The following is a 14,109-nucleotide window of genomic DNA, read 5'->3' on the forward strand; positions in this document are numbered from 1 at the left end:
TGGGAGTCTTGTCCGAAAGGCTGGCCTTTCATATGGTCTTCAACACCTCCCCCCCACCCCCCCCAAATTACAAAGTGGCTTTGTTACAAAGCTTGTTTATTTCAGTGGAAAATTACAGCTTTGCCTTTCTTGATGGAAGTGGTTTCTCAGCAGAATGGCCAGAATATCCCTAGCCCCTTGCTGTCCTAGAAGATAGAAATAAGAAATTAGCAAGAAGCTCTAGGTTAGGGCTGACAGTGGGCAAAGAAAAGCCAGGCAAACCTGGCCAAATTAGCCTTGTGGGGCTGGGAGTTCTGGAAAAATATGTCGCAGGTGATTCATGTGTTCCTGCAGGAGTTTCAGCTGACGGCCTGTTGTAGACTTTAGGGTAGGACGTGGGGTAGTGAGGTTGGAAGAGCTGGCCTTTCTGGTGTTCAGTGAATTGATGATATTGGTGAACATATCCTTAGGTGAAGTCAGCCGAAGCTCAGGTTTGATCCAGCTCATGGCCAAATAGCCCTAGAGGGAATAGGCAACAGTCAGCTGAAGGTAGCAACCAGAGGCTCTCTCCAGAGGCAGCCCAAGAGCAACCAGTTCTTCTGTCCCTGTCCCCAGGGGCATCACTCACCGGAGCTGAGTACATGAAGCTGAACAGCATAAGCCCGATAATCAATATGATTGACATGATTATGATTTTAAAGCGGTAGCGTTTCCAGAAAACATAGCAGAAGTTTCTAATAGGTGACTGAAACCATGAGAGCAAGGTGTTGGTGCGCCTGTCCATGAGCGTTGAGTCCGAGAATGGAGGACAAAGGGGACCTTCAGATCAAGTTTTCCAAGGCAAAGACCTTTCTTTTTTAAAAAGCAACTTCTGCCCCATCTCCCCCTCTCCCCTTGGCTGTTCTCTCCCGACTGTGACAGCATTGAGCTGAGGTGGTGGGAAGTAACTACCCCTCCACTTGTGGCTACTGGCCACCACCCTGGGTATACGGCCAGGCTCAGCAGCTCGGCTTTCTGAATAAGGAGCCTTACGGGGGAGGGTGGAGTGTAGGGTATTGGTTGGGCTCTGACTGGCCACGTCCTGCTGCCCTGATTAAGGCGTCCTCCTTGGACAGAATCTCCAGTGTCATCTTCACTTTACCCTAGAAACACCGCAAGGGGTGGGAGGCTGAGTTATGGTCGCAGGAACATCTTCCCAGGACCCACAAAGGGAGAGGGATTTAGGTACGGCCCCCAAGGATTTAGAGCCAGTGATGGGACACAGCAGTCCTGTGCAGTAGACACCTTCCCCAGTTCCTACCGACAAGCGCCACTTGCCGTCCTCGAGGACCTGGCAAGGCCACCAGCCGGTTGCAGTCCTCTTCTTAAAGAGGGAGAAGCGCTTGTGCTGGAGGAGGTGGGGCCACTTGGGGTCAGCATCCATCATCCTGATGGAGCACAGGCTTGGGTGCTGGGCCGGGAAGGGCATGTCAGACAGATCCAGCTCTAGGACCCCTGAGCCAAGAGAGATGCAGTTGGCACAAAGGAGCTCCCTGTCCTGAGGTAATAGGCCCCAGGCCAGTAGCTCACCTAGGAAGTCATCAGTGGTGAAGATGTCATTGTCCCAGATCTGGATGATGAGCCGGGCCGGAAACTTCATCACCAGGGGGTCTAGGCTCCATATGTAGTTCTGAAGGATGGCAAAGGAGTGTGTCACCGCAACTCTCCTAGGAGAGTCCCCTTGGCCCTCTGAGGAGCCCACACCTAGCATGATGGACTGTCCAGGAAGAGGGCTTCTGCCGAGGCTTCATTCCAAGTGTTCTGGTGCAACTGCAAGTCTCTGAAGGGAGGGGCAGGAAGAGAAGCCCACCTCCACGTTCATTACCTTCTCACTCAGGACGCACATTTGCTCAGCCACCAGGTAGTCCAAGGTGAAGATGAACCGCCAGTTGAAGATGCCCTCGCCAGTCAGGGATTGGTAGTGGATGTCTGTCTTCTGCATGTCCTTCTCTAGCCCGAATAGCCACCTGGGGTCAGAGTCCTCTCACCTGGGCTCATGTGCACTGTCCCCAGTCCTGAGCTGGAGCCTTTTGGGAAGGGCCGCCCAGTGGACACCAGGTGCAGTGGAAGTGGGGAGATGTCATCCCAGGACGAGGAGGACCCACAGAAAAGCTAGAACAGGACTTGGGGAGCTGTGCTGGAGCCCTGCACCTCTGCCTCACCCTTTGACGTAGATGTCACTCATCTTCTCGTTACTCAAATTGACACTCTTCAGGTCCACGTGAGCAGTTTTCCAGATAATGCAGCGCAGCTCATACCTGCGGCCATGGCACCCTGAGGCTTTGCCAAGGACTCACTGCCCAGCAGCAGCCTCGGTGAGGGAGACTGGCCTGGGTGGCCACCCTCCATGCCCACACTCATGCTGCACTGGCGGCAAGGGAGTCCCAGGATTCCCAGCAGAGGAAAGATGCCAGCTGCTCAGTACTGGGAACCCTGGTGCCTGCCCCCAGGAAGTGCGGAGATAGGGAAGTGCGCCCACACTCACCTTGTAGGCTGCCTGGGCCTGATGTTGACTGGGGGGCCAGGAGGCCCCAGTTTCTTGGGGAAGATGTCCACCCACATTTGTATCTTTCCCTGGAGCAGAGATGGGTTAGCTGGCAGGGGTTCCTAGCCTGTCTTCTGTGCTGGTCTGGGGATCCCTGTTCCAGGTTCTTAGGTCTGTGGAGGCCATGTTCCCAGCACTGAGAGGTGGGGTACAGTATCTGAGATGGAAAGACTTTAGACAGGAAGTCAGGCAACTGCCCACCAGCTTCCTCCTTTTCCTTTTTTTTTGGCCTGGAGAAGATGCAGTCAGGTTGGTAGGTATGATGACTTTTAAGGCTGATGGTCATGGGGCTGGGACGTCTCTTGTAACGAGTCTGGAGGGTTAATGCCATTTAGCAGGTGATGCTAGAAGCTTCTAGAAAGCTCCAGAATGGTGTTGGGCTTTTATTTATTAGCCAGCTTAGTGACCCTGAGTCAGAGTAATCTAGATTGCCAGGCCAGATTTCCAGATTGTTTTAGGATGTGCAACCACAGCCCGAGGGTATGAAGCTATCACAAAGCACAGAGGTCTAAGAGGGATGACACTTGGGGGGAAAAGGAAGAGGTGGAACTGCCAACACTGGAAGAAAGATAAACATATTCTTTCAAGCTGTCTGACCTCATTTTTATTTTTTTGAAGTTGACCTAATTTTTTCTTTTGTTTTGAAAACAGGTTTAGTGAGAATGCTTTTTAAAAAAATGCTAAGTAGAGAACTTTGTCTAGAATGTGGTATCAGCTTGAGAAATGTAGAGTGAAGGGAGCCATTCTGGTGGCAAGAGGGTGGATGGTAATAAGGCCCTTGAGATTTTTATTCCTTCTGCTCTGGCTTCCTGCAACTAGTAGCCAAACCAGATGTGTGATGTTTGCACATCAAACCTGGTGCTGCTGCCCTGCCCTCCCTCAGGAGAGACTGAGGCAGGGTTGGTCTTGGCTGCCAGGGCGCCTCAGCACGTCCTACTGTGGACGCACAGCCTCCGTGTCCTGTACATGACTCTTCCAGCTCTAACCCTCTCCGTTCTAAGTGGCATCACTGGAACTTCTTGCTTACTAACGTGCAGGCGTGCATGTCTTCTGCCCCTGCGCATCTTTGAAAGCCCAGCTTCTCCTTTCCCTCCTGGGCTGTGTCCTAGATGGGTGTGCCCCTGTCTCCCACTCCAGACCCTCTGGCCTCATACCTGGTCAATGCCTGGCTGGCTGCTGCTGTACAGCATGCGGGTCTCTAGGTGCTCGGGTACCAGCCCCTGGGCGTGCAGGAGGTACAGTGCAAGGCGCTCCTTTTTGGGGCCCAAGTAACGAGCAGTAGGGGGCTGGGGCTCTAGATTGAAATTGACAGGAGGGGATCCTGAGGTCAGTAGTCTTCCCTTCTCTCAGGTAGGCCCCCACCTTCCTCATGCCCAGCCTGAATGGTAGCCATAGTTGCCCTCTGCAGGAGGAAGGAGAAAGATGTGCCCTCTGGCAGCTCTTCCATCCTGGAGCCTCCCTGGTTTCTGAGGCCTGGGCCTGTGCTTTCTGGCCACATGCAGTGCTCACCAAAGCTCTGCAGCTTGAATTTTTTCCCATTGTAAAAAACAGAGTCACCATCAGGGTTGAACAGAGGTGGAAGCAATCCTTTGCGCTTGGCATGGTGTTCCAGGAGGAAGCTTGGGGGCACCTGATCCCGCCACCTAAAGGGTCCTGACCTGTGGGGATGTGTGGGAGGAAAAGGTGTGGGGCCTGGACAGCTTTCGGCTGCAGGATGACAGTAGTGGAGGCAGGGAGAGACAGGTTCAGGCCCTGGTTCCCAGCTATGGGCTCCCTCCTCCACCTTCTCTATGCCTTGGCCTTTGGTCAGGCCCGCTCTTACAGGCAGTATGATTGGGAGAGCCCACAGCGAGCTCCAAAGCCAGACAGAAGTCGGTTTTCGAGGTCGATGACTGTGGTGCCAATCTTATCATCAGGTGAAAACAGGTCAAAGTCATACAGCTCAATCTCTAGGTCCTTCTCCAGGGGGATGGTGCAGCTCAGTTCAAACATCCTGGTGGGATGGCGTTGGAGACCACAGAGACCGAGACCATGTTACCTACTGCTTCCCCTCTAGCATCTCTGCCCCTCGGGCCATGCTCCAGCCCCTGGTTTGGTCCTGTGACCATGGAGAACAGAGCCCGGATGGCTGTTGTCTGCTAATAACCATCACCATGTATGGCAGGAAACAAGTGTTGATAGGCCTGTGGGTGGGACCTGGCTCCTCCCTTCCCAAAGGGCATGTGAGGATAGAACTGGGCCACCCACCCGTTCATCTCCCATCTGGTGAGCACCTTTAGTGTGTAAGGCTCCATGATAGGAATTGGGCGGCTAGAGGGGAATGCAAGTTCTTTACTTCTGGGCTTTCTCCTGGCGCTGCATGGGTGGGAGCGGAGGAGTGGGGTTTGGGCAAGTTGGGGCAGCTCACGTGCCAAAGATGGGATTCAGGGTGTTAGGCTGGTACATGTCTCGGTTGCCAAGTATTGTCTTTCCCAGTTTCAGGATCACATAAGGGTCACACTGGGGGTTAGGCACAAGTGAGGGAAGGACAGGAAATGGAGAGTCAGGCCAGGGGGGCAGGAGCGGGGCAGAAATGAGCCCCTTGCACCAGACAGAGCTTGTGGGGAGGGGGCAGTCAGGGTGGTAGCAGCCTGAGGGAGCTCTAGGACATGGGCTTTAGGCAGGTGTGGACGGTGTCAGGGCTGGGTGGGGCCCTGGAAGATGGGCACTGCAGGTTTGGGCTGCTCATTACCAGGCCATTGTAGTCTTGGGGCTGCAGGTTGATTGCTCGTACCACGTACACCCGCACCAGGCATTGCTGAGGGAAGTCCTCTTTATGAGGCCAAACCAAGAACTGGCGGGGGGGCTGGGGGGCTCCTGGGTTCTCAGGAAAGGGGTAGACACGGAAAAGGCCCTGTATGTGTTTTGGGGAGATTAGTGTTGGCAGCCGGCTCTGTAGAACCCTCTAAGAGGTGCCCTGGCTGAGCTTAGAAGAGTGAGCATGTAAGGGTAGTAGGGACAAAAGTCATGTGGTTGGGGAGAGGCAGGCACAGCAGAGATGCTGTACAGGGACCACTTGTGTTTAGGAGGCACTGGGCAAAGGAATTGTGCTTGCCAGTCTCTGCTGATGTGAACTCCCAGTTCCCATCTCAGCCCCATCCCTTCAGGTCTGAACTTCTCTAAAGCTCCTGGGCCTTGGGAAAGTGCATAGGCCAGAGCTGGGATGAGACAGACCTTACCCTTCTGAACCCTGCATAGGTCAGTCTGCTTCCCCACTTCTGAAATGGTTTTTCAAGCCCTCCCTGCCCCATCCTACAAAGAGCATATAGAGCCAGGGCTTTTATTAGAGTCTTCTGTGGACAGATGGGCATGAGGAGAAGGGGCAGCTAAGCCGGACTAGACACCCACCTTGAACTCTCCGACCACAGGGCTGTCTGACTTGGGCTGTTCCTGGTAGAGTTTGAAGGTCTGGCAGAAGTCCTGCAGGCCTTGGAAGGCTGGCACAGCCTCCAGCTCACAGTCATACACCTGCAGGAGGGTGCGTGGGACCCAGGCTGCTGGGGAGCAGGCCCGGGCTTGACCAGAGGGCCTTTCCTGGGATCGGGGGTTGAGGGACCACCAGCTGCCAGGTCTTGTTCCCAAGTGTCTGCCCACTCAGCCGTCCCAGGGCAGCCTTGGTCCCTGAACGGGTGAGGCTGGTAGCGGTGTGGCCTGGAGTGGGGTGTCAATGAGGAAACCCCCCCACACCGTGGTTCCCAGAGGAATCAGGGCTAGGTCTGCTGGCTGCCCAACAGGTTTTATTCCACCTCGGCAGTCTCCCTCCTGGGGCTTCCAGACCTCCAGGGTGTGGTAGTCTTTGTCCTTGTACTTCAGGGACTTGCCGTCCCCTGTGGCCCAGAACAGCTTGCTCCACCAGTCCACCTCATACTCGTCTTCATCCTGAGGAAGAGGGGCAGCTGGCCTTCCTCTGCCCAGGCTCGTGCTCCCCTGCCTCCCAAGCTACCTGGGATTGCTCCTGGTTCCCCTGGGCTGAGCCCACATCACCTCAGTTTTGCTGGACTTGAAGCAGAACCTTTCAACGAGGTCATCTAGGAACTGGGAAAGGAGAGGGGGTGAGTCGGGCAGAGCCGGGCACCCCACAGCCCACCCACCACCTGCCTCCTGAGAGGAGTGGGTGGAGGTCAGGGCTGACCGCACACAGGTCTTTCATTCTGAGGAGGGTGCGCCCAGTTCCTATTCTCATTGCCCACAGCTTCAGATTGAACCTGAAGGGCTCAGAACAGCAGGACCTCAAGGCCCACCCCAGATCGACTGCCTCAGAGTCTGCTTTTGCACCAGAGGTCCCAAGGATTCCTGTGCGTTCAGGTGACAAGCGCTGCTCTAGAGCAGTGGTTCTGAACCCCGAGAGCATCGTAATCACGGGGGGCGGGGGGGGGGGGGGCGGGGGGGCGGATCTTGACAAAAATGCTGACCCTGCGCCCTGCCCCCAGCAATTCTGATGGAGTTGGTCAGTGGCCTGGCTCAGAATTTTTTAAAACTCACGGGCAATTCAAATATGCAGTCCAGGTGAGACTCACTGTTTTAGAATTGTCGTGTACTGTTAGCCTCCCCGGGGGCGCAGGTAGCAGAGCCCCTCAGGGACAAGGGCTGGGTCCTGGAAATGGTGTGGGAGAAGGTAGGGCCTCAAGCCCATCACTTACCTGGTGCTTGTTCACTGACAACTCTGTGGAGAAAGCAATCGTGCATCTCAGGAGGCGGGAGGTCCCTGTCCCTCCCTGTGCCTGCTTATTGGTGAGGCCTGGGAAGGGCTAGGAGTAAGGACGTACTTGGAAGCCGTGGGGGCACGTAGTCCGAGGCCCAGGGGTCACAGAAGTAGGGCTGCAGGGAGTCAATGTTGGCCTGGCCCACCAGGGTCTGCTGGCCGAAGTCCTTATTGTCCACCACCTTCAATACGAGGGGCAGCGCGTAGGCCTCCTCCGTGGGCATGTACTGCAGCCCAGAGAGCGGCACCGTGAGACCTCGCTTGAGGAGTGGGCTGCCCAGCCCTTGCCCGGGCCTTCTTACCAGTGTGAGGAAGAGGACCGACTGGGCAAAGTTGGGGTTGGTCTGGAAGTCCCTGATGGGCTCTGTCTGCCGGGCCTCTTCCCAGCACTCCACCAGCAGCTGGGGGGAACGCACCTGATTCATGTTCCGGAGCCCCCAGACCAGGACCTGCCAGAGAGGGAGGGGCGACAGCACCTCTGGGGGGGGGGTCTGTACTGGCAGTGATGGTGCATCAGGGAGTACGCAGGGCCAGGGGTCAGTGCTTGTCCTCAGCCTGGATACTCCTCCCTCCTGAGGGAGGGGCCCTCTGGCCACTGTGACTGTCCTTCACTGCCCTCTACTGCCCTTAGGCATTGTCCTTCCCTGTCTGGCCTCCCATCAGTTCTCTGAGGAGGAAGCTCCTGAGGCCCCCACAAGCAGGGGGTACCCAGATTTCTCAGGTTTCCTAATGTCAGCTACTCATTGCTGACTTGTCTTCCATAGAGCGCCATGCCATTCAGTGGCCCACACCCTGTGATTGCCCTCAACTGGCAGACACTGAGCACCCAGGAGATGCCCATGCCCCTCCTGGTCAGGCCCTTCTCAGGACCAGCCTGGGCCTCACCTGGGGGGAGAATCCAGTGCCCGCAGGCCTGACCATCTTTTGCTCGTTGCCAGGTTTGTGGCAGTTGCATAGGTTCCCACGTGGGGATTTCCATGCTACTCTCAAAGAAAGGAGACTCGTCTGGCCTTGGAGTCAGGGCCTGGCCCAATTCTGGTCTCCACTGGGCGCATGTCACTGTCTCTCAAAGCCCCATTTCCTTCTCTGAGAGCAGCCCTGCCACGGGGCAGCACGCGGCTCAGATGCCACCACCGGTAGGAGTCCCCTGTCTACTCCCTGCAGCAAGTGTGCAATAAAATAATTAAACATGTCCTCTCAGAGCTGCTGTTCATTCTCTCATCTCCCTCCATCTCAGCTTTGGGTCTGGGGGTCAGGACCACCCCAGGAGGGTCAGCAGAGCTCCACGTTTCCTGCCCACCCCCCCAACCTCCCCACCCCAAACATCATCACCTCCACCGCCATTTTCCTTAGCGTGGGCTGCATGCTCTTGGGGAGTGTGAAGACCCCGTTCTTCCAGGGAACACTTAAGATTGGCAGCTTCCTTCTGAGACTCTGAAGGGATGAGGTGAGAGAGCAGGGAGCACGAGGCCCCATTGGGCTGTTCCTACTGTTCTCCATCCACAACTCGAGCAGGTCCCTGAGAGAGCTCAACTGAGGTGGCCCCCGAGCCCATGGGCAGATGGTGGCTGGAGAGCTAGGTTAGGGGAGCAGGCTGGCTGGGTTCCACAGGCCCTGAGTTCTGGTTCCAGGCCCCAGGCCTTTCTGAGTGGGTTGGGCGGGGGGTAGGTGGAGTCAGGGACCACTGGCTGTGGGAACATGTAGCAGGGGCATGAGGCAAGGTGGGGCACTGAGTACTACACCTCCCAGCAGGGCCCTCTGTCCCAGTACCTCAGTCTCAAGGATCAGCTCGCAGGAAGCCAAGATCTCGCCCTCTTCCTCCCCCAACTCTTTTGCAAAGGGATGCCACCTCATGGGGGGCAAGACCCGATGTTGGACATCCAGCCAGACCACTGGGGGCCACATGCTCCGTCCCCGGAAGCTCTCCTTGCCCTAGAGGGAGAAAATTTGCAGAACAAGGTTCCAAGCTAGCGGATTCTGGCTCCTGGCTCCTCCCCTGGGATCCCCATGAGTCTAGGGAAAGGGCTAACAGGTATGTGTACACGATGCCCTGCGAGCCAGGCCCATTGGAGCACGTTCTCCTCTGCCCGGCCCAGTCCGCTGTACCCGCGAGTCCCGCTGCCACAGTTCCAGCACCACGAGCGGCGGGCTCTCCCTGGTGTCGTGAGGGCTCTCGTACAGGAGGAGGTGCTGGAAGATGAGCGTCTGGGCCCACGTGGGGGCTGCAGAGCTCCTCAGGGTTTGGGTGCACTGGCTATGGTTCAAGAAGACCAACCGGACGAAGGGCTCTGGAGGGTGGGGGACAGGGGCGAGTCTCATGTTGAGCTGAGTGAAGCTCTCCTCTCCGGCCGCCACTGGACCACCTGTCAGGGCCCCAACCCTAGGGCGTCTCCCAGGGAGGCCCAGGCGGGGCAGTCCCACCACTGACCGCTGTGCTGAAGCCACCTCAGTGTAAGCCGCAGAGCAAAGGGACGGATAGGCAGAGGCCAAGGGTCACTGGTCCCACCCACATCTGTTTCACACTGCTATGGTTGAGGCTGGGTGGCACAGAGGAGGAGGGCCAATGGCTCCTCCGGAGGAGCTCTGAGGACCAGGCTACACGTGGCTGCCTTTTCACAGCACTGGCGAGCGGCCTTGGCATCAGGGAGGATCAAATAGCCTCTCAACACAGGTGCCAGTGCCCAGTGGACACTGCCCGGCTCAGCCCTCCTCCAGCAACCTGGCTCCCTACACAGCCACCAGCAGGACAGGGCAGAGCACTGACCCACCTGGAACCTTCCAGAAATCGCCACCCCTCCTCCCTACCCCTCATCTGTCCAGCTCCAGGGACACATGAGTTTTCCAAATGGTCACTTCTCTTTTGCTTTCATGAACTCCTCCCTGTTCAAGGCCAGCTAAGTGGTCCCCCGAGGTGATGCCTCCCCAACTCCCCTCTTAGTTCCACAGCACTGGGGACACACCCCAACAACAGCCTTGCCTTGTATTCCTTGTTTTTGTGTCTTTTCCCCAAACCAGGGCCATGAGCTGCTGGGAGTTGGGGGGTGGTCTGCATATTGGTCACCCTCTTCCTTTGCCATATTTTTTATCCTGGGCCCCTGGGGAGCTGGGGGAGAAGAGGTGCTGCCACCTACCCTGGAATGTCTGGATCTGGTTGCCCATCAGGTTCCGGGCCTGGTAGATGTAGCAGAAAAGCTGGTAGTAGTGGGGCTCTGGGTAGGAGAGGAGTGGACTCTGTCACCTGCCCTTGGGACTCCACCCCAGCCCTCCCCTCTCCCTGCCGTCAGATGCGGGGCCTCAGAGACCACCCAGGCACGGCTCTCAGAGAAGTGCTCACTGTTGAAGACGCAGTAGATGAAAGGCAGGTGGGGCGGCGGCGGGGTGTCCTCCGGGGCAGGCTTCCAGGAGCCCCTGAGCGTTCTGCTGAGACCCCGTGACGGCGGCCTGTTCTCTTCCTGCTTTTTCTGATCCTTCCCCTGCCCACCACAGTCTCCCTGAGGCTCCTGGGTGCCCATGCCCAGGTCCCCTTTTTGCCCTTCTGGGCTCCACCCTCCAAAGCCTGACAATGTGGCTCCAGGACGCAGACTCCCCACCCTTGAGCTGTCAGTGCCCCAGCCTAGGGCATCTGCTGCTGCCATGCCTCCCTGGGCCCAGGCTCCAGGGGGTGGATGCTGGGAGGAGGCGCCCGGCCCTCTGAGCTTTACCAAGGATCCCTCCAGGAGGAATATGGGTGCGATGCCCTTGTCCTTGTTGGGGGCCAGCCTGCGGTGCCAGCAGCGGCGGCGGAACCGGCTCTGGGGCTGAGGGTTCAGGTGGAACTTGGAGCCCATGGTGCCGTATTCCCAGCCCTCCTCCTCCTGGGTTGGGCCGGGGTGGTCCTGCAGGGAGGACAGCCGGGACAGCCTCCTGCATGGCCCGGGGTGGGCCCTGCCAGCGGTCCTGCCATGTTCCCGCCCAGGTGGCCCCTCACCAGCTGCAGGAAGGACAGCGTCTCCTGCTCCAGGTTCAGCTTCCCGTGGTTCCGGCAGCGCACACGTGCCCAGCGCCGCCGGCGGCAGGAGTAGTAGGTCTTTTCCACTGAGTTCCAGACCGGAGGTAGGCCAGAGGGCTGGATCCCCACGCCGTACTCCCAGCCTGCAGGAGCAGGGCCGTGGCGTGGGTGCCTAGGTCCCACAGGCTGGGAGGCTGGGAGGAGCCTGAGAGCTGGGCCCCAGAAGGCAGGCTACAGGGGCAGCACTGCCCTCATGTCCAGGTCTCTCTGGCCCTCGAAGGTGTGGTCACATTGTCACTTCGGTGGCCTGGGCCCAGCTGCCCATCTCACAGATGAGGAAGGTGAGGCTCAGATGTCATGTGACCCATACAAGGTCCCACGGCTCATGAGTGGCAGGGTTTGGGTCTTGAGCCCAGGTCTTCAGACTTCCTGCTGAGGGCACCTCCCTGCAGCCCCCGGGGGGAATCCCGGCTCCAGAGCCAGATCCCTGCTCAGGCACTGAGAGGTGCGTCCCACCTGCCCTGTCTCAGAACTGGGCCCAGGTCTGTGGGGAGGGTCAAGCCCTGCTCTCCGGAGGCTGGGGACCCCCAGGAATTCAGGCCCATCCCACCCGGGAGCTTGGCTGTTTTCAGGCTGTGGGCAGTGTCGGACCCTGGCAGCTCCAGGCCCTCCTGCCCTGTGAGCAGAGGACTGACCCTCATTGTCCACCGCGTGGTTCAGCTCCACAGTCCAGTTCTTCTTCACGTGCCAGCCTTGGGGGCACTTCACATTCTCCCGCGCCTCCACAGGCTGTCCGTTCTGCGGGTGGAGAGGCGGCGGGCTGAGGGGTGTCTGAGCCAGGGGCCGCCTTCACTCACCAGCCCGCACATTTGCTCGACCGGGAGCAGACGGCACTTGCTACGTCTAAAGCCACTCACAGTCACTGAATATGCCTTTACCGACTCGCCTTTTCAAACTATAAATAAACGTATTTTTAAAAGGAAACTTTATATGTCCACTCTCAGTGGAAAATCAGCATCACTCCCCAGAAATAGGAAATAACCACGGAAATGACTGGAAGCAAACTTGAGCGCGGCTGCCACCTGGATGCTGCCGCCGGCCCCAGCCCAGCGGCCGCCTGCCCAGGGGAGCCCAGCGTGAGGGGTAGACCGCCCTGTCCTGTGCAGCAGTCGCCGGCCTCCCGGGGCCGCTTACATTGAAATCAATGAAGTGAAACAAAACTCAGTGCAGTTCGTCCCCCTCACAACGCCATGTTGCAAGTCCTCGATAGCCACACGTGGACAGCGCAGACATAGACCGTTCCCATCGTCACAGCGGGTTCTGCCGAGACCAGCCCCAGCCCCCGCCTCTCCTCCCCCTGAGGAGGCCGTCTCATTGGAGCCATCATCAGTGCTGGCCCAGGGTCCACACAGAGGGGGACGGGCTCAGATAGCCACCCCGGTCTAGCGCTCTTCCCACTTGGACAACCCGGCTCCCGAGGTGGCCATCTGGTTGCACTGCCCCCGCACCCCGAGGTGGTTTCGCCCTGCTCACCACGTCGGTGTTGGGGGTGGCTGCCGGCACCCAGGCCCCCGCGAGGTCCCGCTGCTGGTTCTCATACACCTCCTCCAGCACCTGGCTCTTGTTGATGTCTGTGTCCAGGAGGAGTCTGGGGGCAGCGACACCTCGAGTTCCCAACACATCTCCCCAAACTTCCAGACCCCTGGGGCCCTCCTCTGCTGGCCGAGTGCTCCCTCCTGTGAACCCCACCTGCTCGGCAAGGCTGGGCAGTGGGCGGGCTTGCAGGGCAGGGTGGTGGGCAGCTTCTGCCTGGGCACCCCAACCCTAGGGCAGGGCTCCAGTGGCTGTGTGCCTGCCTGTCTAGGCTGCTGCTGACTGGCCTCCCGGAAGAAAGAAGTGTTGGCTCCAGGCCCTGTACCCAAGACTTACCTCCTCTGAGGCTCCACCGTCCACTTCCCCTCCCAGTGCCATCCCGAGGGCTCCTTGAAGTCCTCCTTGGGGAGAGCCTTGTGCCCCAGGACGTCAGAGAAGTTGGGGCACTGGTACAGCCCCTGCTGCCCCCACTGGTCTTTGTACTTGGCCTGGTTCTCATACTGGGGATGGGAGTGGAGGGAAGGCTGTCAGTATCTGCTGCCTCCCCAGCACACAGTGGGACCGCAGAGACCCTGGCGGTGCCTGCGATGGGGCCTGTCTGCCTTGTCACTGCTGACCCCAGGGGCCCTCCTGCTCCACTATTTGCCTCCTCTTTGCAACCTCGGGGCCTTTCTTGTAGGTTCGCCTGCTGGGTGTGTGGGATCCCCATCTCAGCATCTCCAAGCCCTACAAAGGAGCTGGTTACGCATATTATATGCCCACCTGCTACACACAACTTAGGAACCATGAAATGTGTTTAATTCAGTAAATTACAAAGCCTGAAACTCTAAATCCACTTCCCTTCTGCTTTCACAGCTTAGCCTAAGCCCTGTTCACCCACCCCCTGGGTTCATTGCCCTGTGGGAAAGCGCCCCGTTTCTTGTCCCTCTAACAGTGCCAGGCCTCCCTCTCCCTGAGACCACCAGCCTGGCCTGAAGGACCCAGCTGGGGGTGCGGGGCCCCAGGCTGCCCGGCTGGTGATGGACAGGCCCCTGCAAGCCGGGGCCTCACTCACTCACATGCTCTGAACTAACAGGGATAAACTCCCCATAAATCTCCACTAGGGAGAGAGTGACCGGCCCCAGGGGACCACTCAGCGACCACATGCCTGTGGCTTGTGAACCAGGGACCCCAGTGGGCAGTGTCTGCGGTCGCTCTGCTGCCTTTCTCCATCAGACCCCCTTC

The 14,109-nt window shown here is 58.2% G+C and overlaps 1 protein-coding gene across 1 annotated transcript in view; it reads right to left on the reverse strand.

Annotated features, from left to right (window-relative positions):
- Positions 1-270: 270 nt before the first annotated feature.
- Positions 271-14,109, reverse strand: part of LOC139019285 (fer-1-like protein 5) — a 56,314-nt gene continuing 42,475 nt past the window's right edge. Inside the window, exons 25-53 of the mRNA XM_070428337.1 lie at positions 13,222-13,385; positions 12,826-12,940; positions 11,988-12,090; positions 11,272-11,435; positions 11,006-11,158; positions 10,639-10,777; positions 10,436-10,513; positions 9,411-9,592; positions 9,045-9,236; positions 8,637-8,723; positions 7,607-7,753; positions 7,369-7,531; positions 7,243-7,265; positions 6,587-6,637; positions 6,380-6,481; positions 5,951-6,070; positions 5,295-5,456; positions 4,971-5,062; positions 4,386-4,556; positions 4,073-4,221; positions 3,718-3,857; positions 2,504-2,592; positions 2,181-2,276; positions 1,844-1,985; positions 1,549-1,648; positions 1,280-1,473; positions 1,012-1,121; positions 608-755; positions 271-498 (exon numbers count right to left, since the gene is read on the reverse strand). Coding sequence (XP_070284438.1) covers positions 271-498; positions 608-755; positions 1,012-1,121; positions 1,280-1,473; positions 1,549-1,648; positions 1,844-1,985; positions 2,181-2,276; positions 2,504-2,592; positions 3,718-3,857; positions 4,073-4,221; positions 4,386-4,556; positions 4,971-5,062; positions 5,295-5,456; positions 5,951-6,070; positions 6,380-6,481; positions 6,587-6,637; positions 7,243-7,265; positions 7,369-7,531; positions 7,607-7,753; positions 8,637-8,723; positions 9,045-9,236; positions 9,411-9,592; positions 10,436-10,513; positions 10,639-10,777; positions 11,006-11,158; positions 11,272-11,435; positions 11,988-12,090; positions 12,826-12,940; positions 13,222-13,385 — 3,804 coding nt within the window. The remainder of the gene's footprint in view (positions 499-607; positions 756-1,011; positions 1,122-1,279; positions 1,474-1,548; positions 1,649-1,843; positions 1,986-2,180; positions 2,277-2,503; positions 2,593-3,717; positions 3,858-4,072; positions 4,222-4,385; positions 4,557-4,970; positions 5,063-5,294; positions 5,457-5,950; positions 6,071-6,379; positions 6,482-6,586; positions 6,638-7,242; positions 7,266-7,368; positions 7,532-7,606; positions 7,754-8,636; positions 8,724-9,044; positions 9,237-9,410; positions 9,593-10,435; positions 10,514-10,638; positions 10,778-11,005; positions 11,159-11,271; positions 11,436-11,987; positions 12,091-12,825; positions 12,941-13,221; positions 13,386-14,109) is intronic.

This window comes from Myotis yumanensis, unplaced genomic scaffold, assembly GCF_028538775.1.
Source record: "Myotis yumanensis isolate MYYU_CA2020_CCGP unplaced genomic scaffold, mMyoYum1.0.hap1 SCAF_11, whole genome shotgun sequence".
NCBI lineage: Eukaryota > Metazoa > Chordata > Mammalia > Chiroptera > Vespertilionidae > Myotis > Myotis yumanensis.